General features: G+C 34.3%; 1 protein-coding gene across 2 annotated transcripts in view; it reads left to right on the top strand.

Annotated features, from left to right (window-relative positions):
• The window catches only part of Nipped-A (Transcription-associated protein Nipped-A), a 62,670-nt gene extending 51,144 nt beyond the window's left edge, over positions 1 to 11,526 (top strand). Inside the window, exons 40-50 of one of the 2 annotated variants that reach the window (XM_074173416.1) lie at positions 1,793 to 1,919; positions 1,973 to 2,068; positions 2,158 to 2,337; positions 5,236 to 5,636; positions 7,076 to 7,385; positions 7,652 to 7,784; positions 9,156 to 9,355; positions 9,409 to 9,550; positions 10,796 to 10,935; positions 10,989 to 11,183; positions 11,294 to 11,526. In XM_074173416.1, coding sequence (XP_074029517.1) covers positions 1,793 to 1,919; positions 1,973 to 2,068; positions 2,158 to 2,337; positions 5,236 to 5,636; positions 7,076 to 7,385; positions 7,652 to 7,784; positions 9,156 to 9,355; positions 9,409 to 9,550; positions 10,796 to 10,935; positions 10,989 to 11,183; positions 11,294 to 11,371 — 2,002 coding nt within the window. In that variant the 3' untranslated portion in view covers positions 11,372 to 11,526. Of the gene's footprint in view, positions 1 to 1,792; positions 1,920 to 1,972; positions 2,069 to 2,119; positions 2,338 to 5,235; positions 5,637 to 7,075; positions 7,386 to 7,651; positions 7,785 to 9,155; positions 9,356 to 9,408; positions 9,551 to 10,795; positions 10,936 to 10,988; positions 11,184 to 11,293 lie in introns of those variants that run through there. The other variant, XR_012465061.1, reaches the window with a different exon arrangement.
• Positions 11,527 to 12,555: the final 1,029 nt, after the last annotated feature.

Below are 12,555 nucleotides of genomic sequence, written 5' to 3'. Positions count from 1 at the left end.
CTAGAATGGTAGAAATAAAAAAAAAGGTATGTGTTACATCTAGAAATGACTTAAATGTATGACAAACATAAGTTCAATAAAATATTTTTAAAGACAGTACTACAAAAACAGCAACATTATACATTCGAAAAATTTCAATGCAACATGTAGAAAGATAAATTACATAATTATTTGAAATATATAACGAACATTAGATGAATGGAATTATACAAATTACAGCTATAGGTAACAAAGACATAATACATATCATATTTGTTCATTTAAAACAAATTTCTTCAGTTCATTTTTGAACATGTTCAGAGATGGGCTATTTTTAATTGCATTAATTGCATATCGGAATGAATTGGCGTTATCTTCATACTCTGGCAAACAGGTATTGCTTGATTCGTCGCGCCTGTATGTAACACTGTGATGTATCATTCGATATTTATTTAACGTTATAGTGCCTTTAGTATCAAACGCTAGTGTTAGTGAGAAATTATGGGGTATTGAACAATGAAAAATATCTATCGCTCTGAAAAAGTGATAAATAAAATCGCATCCAACAAAAAGTATAATTTTTCTCATAGTTTTCACTCATCTCATTTAAGGACTCAAATTATGCAGTAATCTCATGAACCATAATATTGAATATTCATTACTACACTAAAGGTTCCAAACAGTGCATCATAAGTATAGTCGAAGTAACCGATATAGTAATCTTAAAGGTGTCGGCGAAGTCAAAGGCCAAAAAAACCAATACAAAGGAATTATGCCGCTGTGATATAGTCCACGTGGACTGAAGAATTGGCGGTTCGTATTGGATAATTTTTACTAACCGAGTTTTATGATTGGCTGAAGAGTCATAAAATCAAATTTAAAGTCATGTTACGGTGACCAACAGAATGTAGCGATGAGTACCGCGTTGTGTGTGTTATTAACGGGGAACTGCTGGAAGGTAGGGGGCACTATATATTTTACTTGAACTAACCATAATATTGTTCCCAATTAGAAAAGTTCCACTACTTGCTTATAAGAATTCATTGTCCAAGATGAGAGTTTGGGAAATGAACGAAAATGACCATTTTAACATTTATTCGCAATTCATTTCGTTTGCATACAACTTCATCTGAAATGTTTCATATATAAATGAATACATACAAGAAACATTATATATAAGTTTTAAATGTTTATAAGTAAATATAATCTCTTGAGAATGTTTTGAACATGCGGACTCAATTGTCTATGATTGCCAGATTCCACACATGTTTCTCAGTTTTAAATATATAATACATTTATAAGATATATAATGTACAATATGCTAATGTCTGTGAAGATAAATGAGATACACATTTGGTATAAACAAGTGTCGGTTAGTTCTTGCACAATTCTTCTTATTGCTGGACTAGTAGAATGAAACAAAGTGTAGTAATTAACATAACAATATAACACAATACGATGTACTAGGAATTAATTTAATGAGTTTCACTAGGTAAGGTGCTGGCTCCTCCAGATTTATATAAAAATATTGAAATATCCACAACGCTCGTCGATAGACGTTATTTTGTCAATCTAAAAGAAACTTCTATGTATGATGTACACATCTTTGCAGTCAGTCTATTTTGAATTTGATGGCTTTCTTTTCTTTTCGGAATTTTGCCACATTTTTTGTGTGAAAATTGAGAAGCGGAAAGTCAAAAAACTTCTTTCTTAGAAAGAATCCGTCCTAAAAAATTGCCCATTTTCAATTTATTCATTTGTCTTGTAACAATGTTCGAAAGATATGTCATTTCATATTCGTGTTTTCTTTCAGCTTGATGGAGGCCTTGGATAAGTACTCCGTAGGCGTTCCCCCGATCCTTTGGCTGCCCTGGACACCGCAGCTGCTGAATTGCCTGGTGCAGTACGAAGGAAACGTCATCCTAAACTTGCTGTGTCAGGTGAGTATTGAACTCCATCATCGCAACACAGATTTACATTTTCCTGCCTCCAGGTGGGCCGAATGTTTCCCCAAGCCGTCTACTTTCCCATCAGGACCCTGTATCTTACTCTGCGCACTGCCACGGCCAGAAAAACCAATAGCGTCCAGGTAATCTTGCTCGCATCCGTAGCGATATCTCAAATCTAATAATCATCGAAGCTCATTTTGCAGCAGCAGTCTCAGGAAGCACAGACGAGCGACGGGGCAGCGGGCACGCTTCCGCCTCCTCGGAGGCCGGTACTTCGACGAACGTCGCTGCCGCGGAGGCGTCTTCGATCAAAGCCACGCCCGCGATGATCCGGTGCTCGAAGATCATGAAGATGCAGAGAGACATTCATACGACGGTGCTTTCGAGTTTGGAGGGGATCGCAGATCAGGTTAGTGGAAATTTATTCTACGAGGGTGGTCGAAAAAGTTTCCAATCTCAGCATGAAGATAACAGCTAGTGGATTTCGTTGTTCATCTGTCAATCAATTGATCAAACTTTTATTGAATCACTTTTCCTTCACAATCACATTAGACAAAAAAAAACATAACATCATTATAAAATATTGGCTGATTCAACAGGTCAAACAAACATAAAAAAGTCAATATAAAACATATATATAAAAAAAAGTTAATAAGCTACAATCAAATTAGGGTTCAAGGAGAAACTCATGCACACAGTAGTATCTTTTTTGCAGTAGAAAAATCTTAAATCCTCAAATTGATATTTGAGGATTTAATGTTCTCACTAAGCTTATTAAATAGCTTAACCGGACAATACATGGGGTGATTCTTTGATACTGTCAATCTACTATAAGGTTGATGTAGTTGAGAGTTATTTCTGGTGAAATGTTCATGGATTTGCTCATTTCTAGGAATAATTAAAATATTGAAATAATTTTCCTTTATTTTGAGTATTTCAATATTAAATTCTACAAAAAGGATTTGAAGCTTAATATCTTCTATTAATTATCTGCGAGCGCTTTCGACAGTTGGTAGTACTGTCATCTTCTAGGCACCCTCAAACTGAGGGTGCCTAGAAGATGACAGTACTACCAACTGTCGAAAGCGCTCGCAGATAATTAATAGAAGATATAAAGCTTCAAATCTTTTTTGTAGAATTTAATATTGAAATATATATATATATATATATATATATATATATATATATATATATATATATATATATATATATAAATATAATATATAATATTGAAATATATATATATATATATATATATATATATATATATATATATATATATATATATATATATATATATATATATATATATATAAAACAATATTTGGGTTAGCAGCAGGCCAAAAATTTAGTGTACTCTTATAACACAGATTCCAAGCTTTCGATAATCTTTATTATCATCATCAGGGATGCTACAATAAGGATAAAAAACAGTCATATTTATAAAACAACAATTCAAGCCGACTTACAGTGTATGTGAGGTTATGTGGCAGGTTGAAAGAAATATGGACGTAACATATATGAAAAATTACTAAGATGTCACTTAGGATGTTACAGACATCTTAGTAATTGTTCATATATGTTACGTCCATATTTCTTTCAACCTGCCACATAACCTCACATACACTGTAAGTCGGCTTGAATTGTTATTTTATAAATATGACTGTTTTTTATCCTTATTGTAGCATCCCTGATGATGATAATAAAGATTATCGAAAGCTTGGAATCTGTATTATAAGAGTACCTACACTAAATTTTTGGCCTGCTGCATACCCAAATATTGTTTTCACTTATTTTCTGACTAGTCAGCAAAAAGACTACTTTTTATATATATATATATATATATATATATATATATATATATATATATATATATATATATATATATATATATATATATATATATATGCCAGAATTCTGATTACCTTTTTCTGAATTACTAACTGAATTAAACTGTGGTATAATAAAAGCTTGAGAACATCAAGAGATACTGTTTGTTTTAACCGACGAAGTAAATATATATGTTTACTGAGCTTCAGTTTGACACTATATCAACATGAAACTTCCAGGTGAGTTTATTATCAATATCAACAACTAAGAATTTAGTACAATTAACTTGATGTAAAGTTTCATTATTTAATCCAGAGAGCTTTTATCAATTGTTGTATTTTTGGTAACAAAGTTGAGCATTTGAGATTTAGTAGAACAACATTTTTATAGAACAACACTCTGAAATTGGATCAGCTTCGACAGTTACTTCGGACATAGTTTCCGCAGATACTAAGATGTTAGTATCGTCCCCAAAAAAACAGTAATGGAAGCTTTTGAATAAAATTTCGGAAGATCATTTATAAAAACCAAAAATAGAAGGGGTCCTTATAGCCGTTGTTTCAGATACTTTACTTGTTTTCAAGGCCTTTTGTTTGATATTGAGAAACAGTGTGTGCGAGTATTCAATAAGTGGACGACAGATTAGTTTATATATTCGGCTTGCTGTTGATATGTTTGCACCTGCTCCCGGATTTGTCAAACTTGTAAAATGTACGGCTCTTGCAATCACTTTCTTTTTTTCGTTATTGACGTGGCTGTTGAAATTTAGTCTGGAATCAAGCGTAACACCTAGGTAATTAACTGTCGATTTTGCATGTAAGATATGTTGGAAAACGTTGATTGTTGGAGAAGTTACGGAATTCCGATGATTAAATATGATACGGAGACTTGGGTGGGTTTGACTGGAGCCTCAATTTATTGAACCAGTTATTTGTTATTGTTGCAAGATGTTCCAAATTGTTAATAACTTTGACTAGCGTTTGATCGTGCGCAATTAGGGCGGTATCATCTCTATACTGGAGAATCTATGCTTCATGCCTGAAGTGGTTGATATTCCCGTGTTGGTGATGATAAATATCAGAGCTGCATAAGTTATATAACAATAGTGATAGCGGTGAATCCTGTGGAGCTCCCTGCTCTGGGATAAATTCGTCTGAAAAACTACTCAGTATTTCAACTCCTACTTTCCTGTCAATTAGCAGATTCCTAATTGTATGTACTAGATAGTTAGGACAACCCAGTTGATGTAGTTTGAATAAAATACCCTTATGCCAGATGCTATTGAATGCTTTGTTCATATCCAGAAAAATCGCTGCCGTTTTGTTGTTGATTAACAATATTTCATGTTTTTTACTCCATTAAGTAAATGTAATCAATAAAAAATGTTAGTTTGTCAATTCAAATGATTTCGTATCCCCAATCATGACTATGATACGCACATGATTTGAATAGCCCTGCATATCCCTTGTTTTTCCAGATGGAATGGTTCCGAGAAAACTGGTACGAAGAAGTCCTCCGTCAGCTGCGCCAAGGCCTGACCAAGTGTTACGCTATAGCGTTCGAGAACCGCGAAGCGGTCAACGAGGCCAAGATCACGCCGCACATCCTCAACTTCGTCAAGAAACTGATGTCAACGTTCGGCATCGGTGTCGAGAACATCTCGAGCAGCGTCAATGTTACCTTTAATTCAGCCGCCTCGGAGAGTCTGGCCAGAAGGGCTGAAGCCACCTACCAGGACCCCGTCTTCAAGGCCATGAAGTCCGAGTTCACGAAAGATTTCGACTTTTCGCAGTCCAACTCGATGCGGCTGCATACGCTCATCTTCAAGCTGAAAAAGTGGATCAGGGTGCTTGACGAACGCTCCAAGATGTTACTGCAGTAAGTAGAGATTACAGTGTGGACAAAAATAGTCCCCCTTCATAACTTTTGATCGGGGCACGATATCAAAGTTGGGAGTGAAAAGGAATCATTTTCAGTAGTAAAAGAATTTTTATGTTGAACAATTTTATTGAAGAATGTACTAAAAACTAAAAAATAATTCGGATGGTCCTACGTGGTAGTCATACCACTCTCCTCAGCAATCTACGTTGTTGATCAGAGTAAATATGTAAATACATGGTTTGTTAATAGTTACTGTTTGAAGGTATATTAATGGATCTTGTAAAGGTTTCAAATTCTCATTAATTTTCGCAGCCACAGAACAGAACAGTAAAAGTAATTAATAAGGAGGGATGTAGAGAGGTATCTGCAAATTTTTGGTTTATTATTCCTTCCTCTCAATTCATTGACAGTATTCCACGTTTTTTTTCACTTTATTGGCATTTTGTCGTGATACATATCTTTTATTACTCCATCTTGATACAAAAAAAGATGAGGGAATCTTTCAAAGAAAGGAAAGAAGTAATCAATTTGAAAATAAGTGACTATAGATGGATGTGTAAATCATGCAAAGAAGTGACTTTCAGACACAAACTGAAAGAAAGTCCTCCATAAACATTTGATTAAACATCATATAAGCAGATCAAGCTTATTCCGTGACTTTAAAAAATCGTAATTCATGAATGATTTGTGTGTATTTTCTATAATGTTATCCAATTTGGTACTGAAGAGCTTTAGGGCAAGTGTCTTACGGCAAAACATCGATGTATACCAGTGAGGATGACAGTGTTCCATGTAAGTGCAATTTGTTACCATTCATTCAAAGTAGAACTCATGTGAATGATATCTGACTTGTATTCCACAACGAATGTTTGAAATACAAACTTAGTAGAGAAAAGTATCTTCTGTTTAATTCAGTGTTCATATAGAAGTATTTGTTTTGAAAAAAAATTTTTTTTTCGTGTAATTCAATGTTTATATGAAAGTAGCTGTTTCGGGAGGACTTTCTTTCAGTTTGTGTCTGAAAGTTACTTCTTTGCATGATATACACATCCATGTATAGAGTTACTTATTTTCAAATTGATTACTTCCTTCCTTTCTTTGGAAGATTCCCTCATCTTTTTTTTGTATCAAGATGGAGTAGTAGAAAGCCAAAAACTTTCTTTCCCAAAAAGTAATCACTCCTAAAAATATAACCCCTTAAATTCATATCTTTTATCTTCCAGATTACTTCTCTGTGGATTATTTTCGTACATAATGAAGAAATCTCATATTATTTGAAGAAATTCTAATTTTTATTTTCCTGGACGAAAATGCCGTTTCAATGAGATTTCAAAGAGACAAGAACTTCTTGAAACCAACTGTAGAAAAGTTTATTTTTCATACTGTTGAAAAGAGACATCCACAAGCATGTAATCCAATAATTATTTTTCTTGCAGGTCTCTCCTAATTGAAGAAAAGTGCCGCTTCCTTTCGAACTTTACTCTGAAGACAGCTGAAGTGGAGCTGCCTGGAGAGTTTTTGCTCCCCAAGCACAACCACTACTTCGTCCGCATCACAAGGTTTATGCCTAGAGTAGACGTCGTGCAGAAACACAACGCGGCTGCCCGAAGATTGTACATCAGGGGACATAATGGTAAGATCTACCCTTATCTGGTAGTGAATGATTCTGGCTTGGCAGATGCCAGGAAGGAGGAAAGAGTGCTCCAGCTGATGCGGATGCTGAATCTGTATCTGGGGAAGCAAAAGGTAATTGTAGTAGTTGTTGCTGGTAATAATGATAACAATAGCAATTATTTCTCAACAGATTGTACAGTCCTTTTACAGAGTAATATCACAATAACATGAGCTGAAGAAAAAGAAAATAATGTCAAATAACTCTTAGGTTGTGTCAGAAGTTTTGTCCGTTTTTATGAGACTTTGAAGTGTAATTTGTCAGTGAAAGCATATTTAGTTTAATCGAAATAAGCGCAATTCAAATCAGTGCACATATTTGAAACATTGTTTTTTTGCAGGAAACAGCGAGAAGGTTCTTACACTACACTGTACCTCGAGTGGTTGCAGTTTCTCAACAAATCAGATTGGTCGAGGACAATCCCGCGTCGATATCTTATTTGGACATATTCAAAAAAGGATGTGCCAAACTAGGTGAATAAATCAATAAAATATCAATGAAAGTGACATATATTCGCGAATTCACAATATCAACATGTAGACTGTAGATGATGTAACACTTTATTGTGGGATTTCCACTCCACAGTTCACAAAACCACAAACAACGGCAACACTTGTTTCGCTGTATAGCAGCTTCTTCAAGAGTTTTGCTACTAAATTAATTTCACTTGATACAAAATATGGTTTTACAACTACACAAAAGCAAAATTGGTCAAGAATGTATTTTTTATGATGGAGTTAATTTTTATAAAAATATACCTAACAATTCAAGATACAACTGAAAGAATATAGTTTGAAATAGATTAAAAATTTTGTAGTTTTACATATTTTTATTTGTTGTATTATTCTTAGTATGTTCTTTTTTCCAATCTCGTATATGTTACATTGTCCATATAAACATGTATTGTTTTTTAGGATTCATAAATATATTAATATTATATGGTCCTCAGCCTATTTGAAAATTGTTGAATTTGAAAATTGTAAAAGACAATTTAAACAATTTATTAAATGGACATGTAATTAACTAATATTCCACATTGAAAAAAACCAACAGAGCTGAAGAATTCAATTCTATTTGATCACTCAATGAACTTTCAAAATTCTCAATTGATTTCTAAGCATTCTGAAAGAGTGAGTTACAAACATTTCTCTCCGAAATGTAATACTTCATAGTCGTGGTTGAACTTATGCCCCTCTGTCAAAAGACTGTTTACGAATGTGGGATTGAACTTTACATTCAAGAAAGTACACTCCTATGTTCTTTTATTCTTTTGGAAAAAGTTCTCCCCGTTTGGCCAATGTGAAGTTTTAGGCAAGAACCACTAATCAACTTATATTATCCTGATCTATCCAATACTGAAGTTTAGACTTGAATGTTTTTAATACATTTTCTCCAATTATTATTTGTCCAGTAATCCACATCCAAATCTGTCCTTTTCAAAAAACTAGTTATGTTGTTGGTAGGTTCACATAAGTATGTGAATGTCCTATGCTACGACCTAAATTGTTACGACCACAATTTAAGTGGAATTCAGTCAGCATGAGAATGTTTCAGAAAGCTATGGTACAGCAAAACACGTGTTGCGGTTTGGTGAACTGTCCAGTGAAAATATCACGATAAAGTGATATTTGTTCAAGTTGTGGATTTTTATCAAGTATCTCAAGATACTCAAGAAGAGTGCTTCGGCCACGCTAGTGAAGATGACTGTTGCAGTTGGAGCGTTTGGAAATTATAACCAAAGAAGACCAAGGCAACCAACCAAAACATTGACGCCAGCTGTGAAAGCCTATATTTCATACATGTAGATTATGTTTCGGAGTCTGAAAAGTATGCCTTTTTTTCAGGCATAGAGCATGACGATCCCATTCAATATTACTACGAACGATTGGCCGAAGTGCAAAGCAGGGGCATCAAAGCTAGTCACCAGGTATCGCGGGACATCCTCAAAGGAGTACAGCAAACTAAAGTTCCTAGGACTATCATGAAGCATTGGGCGATTCAGACATTCCCTTGCGCTACGGACTACTGGCAGTTCAGAAAAATGGTAAACGCTATTCTTTTAACCATTTCGTTTTCACATTCGACCTTCTTTTTCAGTTCACTCTCCAGTTGGCCCTGGCGTGTTTTGCTGAGTATGTGTTTCACCTTACAAGACTCAACCCGGATATGATGTACTTGCACCAGGATTCAGGTCTGATGAATGTTGCTTATTTCAAGTTCGACGTGGATGATAGCACTGGTAGGTTTTCATTCTAGAGTTGATGGCATGAAGCGTTGCCTAAAAGTGAATTAACAATCAATATTTTTTCAAAAGCATAAAGTTCTTGCTGTAGCTATCGTAAGATAATGCTAATTGAATTCATTTGTGCCCTACGTGAAACATATCCTACACACTGCGCCATTTTTCTTAGAAACTCGATTTCATCTTGATGTGCTTCTCTTCACTGCAACAAATTTCATTACAAGTTCCACAATATGGACTTTCAATCTTGATATCAGTTATTCTAAAAACCAATGTTTCATTTGGATTTTACACAATACATTTTCCTTTATTCATATCATATGACATCAAGCCTAATACTTTGTAAATTGTATTCAATGAATCTTCCACTTGTTATTTTATTAATTCTTTGGATTGCGTGATAAATATTTTTCAGCGGTGAATTTCTTGATGTTAAAGTGATGTTGAAGTGGTAATGTAACCACTAAATTGAATCCAAGATATTCTGCACGATTAGAAATTGTAGAGATATCAGTCTTTTTCTCGACTCTTAATTGGAATGAAAAACTTGATAAATATTTGGAAAGTTCATCAACTTTTTGTAGTATTTGATAATAATTATTTAATGGTATATTCTACCAGATGCACAGAATTTCATTGAAGGCGGGAATCAGTTTTTAACATAATCTATTGGCTGTGAGCTATGGAGGTTGCTCAGGAGTTGCTATGGAAACGTGTTAAAACAGGTAGAGGAATTCTGGCTCGCCAAAACCAAAAAGGCTCGACAAGTGCGATCTGTTTAAAACTCTGCGTGAAGGAATCCGATAAAACGCGAAAATGCATCTGCTCACACTACATTGCTTGTTCGTGATTTTTTGCCAAATAACAATACTACAACGATGCCCCAGCCTCCATATCCACCAGGCATGGATCCATGTGACTTTTTCCTATTTCCAAAAGTAAAGAGAACCTTAAAGGGCCGTCGTGTGAAATGGCATCGCTGAAAGTGCTGAAGGCTATCCCAAAAATCGACTTTCAAAAAAGTTTCTAGGATTGGATATCTAATGGGGACTATTTTGAAGGCGACAATAACAATGTAGACTAATAATTTTTTTTCGAAAAACAAAAATTTCTGTTATTTTTTGTTTCTATAAATCCAAACTGGCTTATTTAATTGAATTTTTAATTTGAATCCTACTGACTGCGCCTGATCTCACAAACTTATCTTGATATAATATTCTCACTGTTATACTATTTTTTAAGGTGAATTGGACACTACGAGAGCAGTTCCTTTTCGGTTGACTCCCAACATCATAGAATTTTTATCGACAATAGCTGTAAGTGGACCTTTGACAGCTTCGATGATTGCAGTATCGAGGTGTTTTGTTTACCCCAATTTTAAGGTGAATTTCTACCTTCATCAAGTACCGATTTTCTTCAATATCATTCTTTTTAGGTTTTGTCAATTTTGAAGCCCATCATCAGAGACGAGATGATGTTATCCAGGGCTAAGAAGCCCGAAGACCTGACTGGAACTAATCAGGAAAAAATGTCAGATGCCGAACAGATTATAAATATGGTCAATAAGGCGGTGACTTCGATATCGAATAGGCTGCGCAGTTTAGCCGAGTTTGATGGAACTGATAGCAAAGTGAGTGTCTAAAATGAATTACACTTTTTAGCATTTTTCAACTGAGAACCAGCCAACAAATTCTCCGGATTTGTCACTATAGAATTTTCAGAAAATTTTGTTTTCTTCAGGTGGCAACGTTGGTATTGGCAGCAAATAACCCTGACAATCTCTGTAGAATGGACCCCGCTTGGCACCCATGGCTTTAGGAAGCTGTACAAGTTCGATGTTAATTAAGATTGAGTATATTGAATTTTTTGATGGATTTTCTTTTTTGTAGAAATACTAAGTATTTTTTTATGATGGAAGGTGATAATTAAACAAACATTTTACAAATGTTATACAATAAATGAATTATTTTGTAGTTATGAATTCATTTCAAATTAGTTTTTCAATGCCGTGCCACCTATTGGAGAGTAGACCAACTGACATCAGTTATATTGTTTTTCGGATTTTCCAGGTTTCTGTTCGTACACTTCTCATATACTCGGATGAATCATTTCACGAAAAAAATCAAAAGCATAATCTCATACAAAAAAATCTTTAGGCATTTGATTATAGATGAATTTGTTGGAGAACAGTAAAATATTTTTTAGGAGAGTGTCGATAAACAGATCTCTAGAGACAATCTTTCTGAGCAGTGTCTAGATATAAACGACTTTTTTTATGGACTGGAAATTCTCATTTTCCACAATCTGAAAAAAATTGTAATTCATAATTTCTAGTTCACTACTTATATTCAAAGTATTTTTACAGAAAAAAATGTGAGGGTTATCAATAACTCGTCCATTCTATAATTTTTCCAGATTTGTAAGGTAATAGTTCACATATACTTGATTTCCTCCTCAAAAATGATTTGTTGAATATAAACAACTTATTTGGGCACATTGTCTAGAGACTAACAAACCTCTTGGCAGATTCTCTTGATTTTGGGCAGATTGTCTAGAGACAAACAGCTATCTTGAGCATAGCACAATAATTGGTTTTATGGTCAGTGTCAATAGAGAAGCAGATCGTCTAGGGACGAAGAACATTCATGGGCAGATTATTTGTAGACAAACAACTTCTGTGAGCAGATCGTCTGGTGACACATTCTGAGCATATTGCCTACAGACAAACTACCTTTCTGAGCAGAGTCTAGAGATAAACAACTTTTCTGAATGTAGTCTAGAGACAAACAACAAACAATATTGTTTGTCTCTAGACTACTGAACAGTTGTTCGGTATGTCAATGGAGAAAACTGAGAAGAATGTTTTATTTCATTTCTATATATTGACAAATTATTTGGACTTTGTGGATTCATTGTTCTTTGAGTTTAATGTTTGAATTTTCAAATAAAGTTTCTTGCCATTATTTTTTTTTAGATAAATTAGTGCTGACCCCCTATATGTT

Source organism: Leptinotarsa decemlineata, unplaced genomic scaffold, assembly GCF_025532065.1.
Source record: "Leptinotarsa decemlineata unplaced genomic scaffold, Ldec_3_MD MMD2_tig00000251_RagTag_RagTag, whole genome shotgun sequence".
Lineage (NCBI taxonomy): Eukaryota > Metazoa > Arthropoda > Insecta > Coleoptera > Chrysomelidae > Leptinotarsa > Leptinotarsa decemlineata.
Note: the sequence above shows the minus strand (reverse complement) of the source record. Positions and strands in the feature narration are given on the sequence as shown.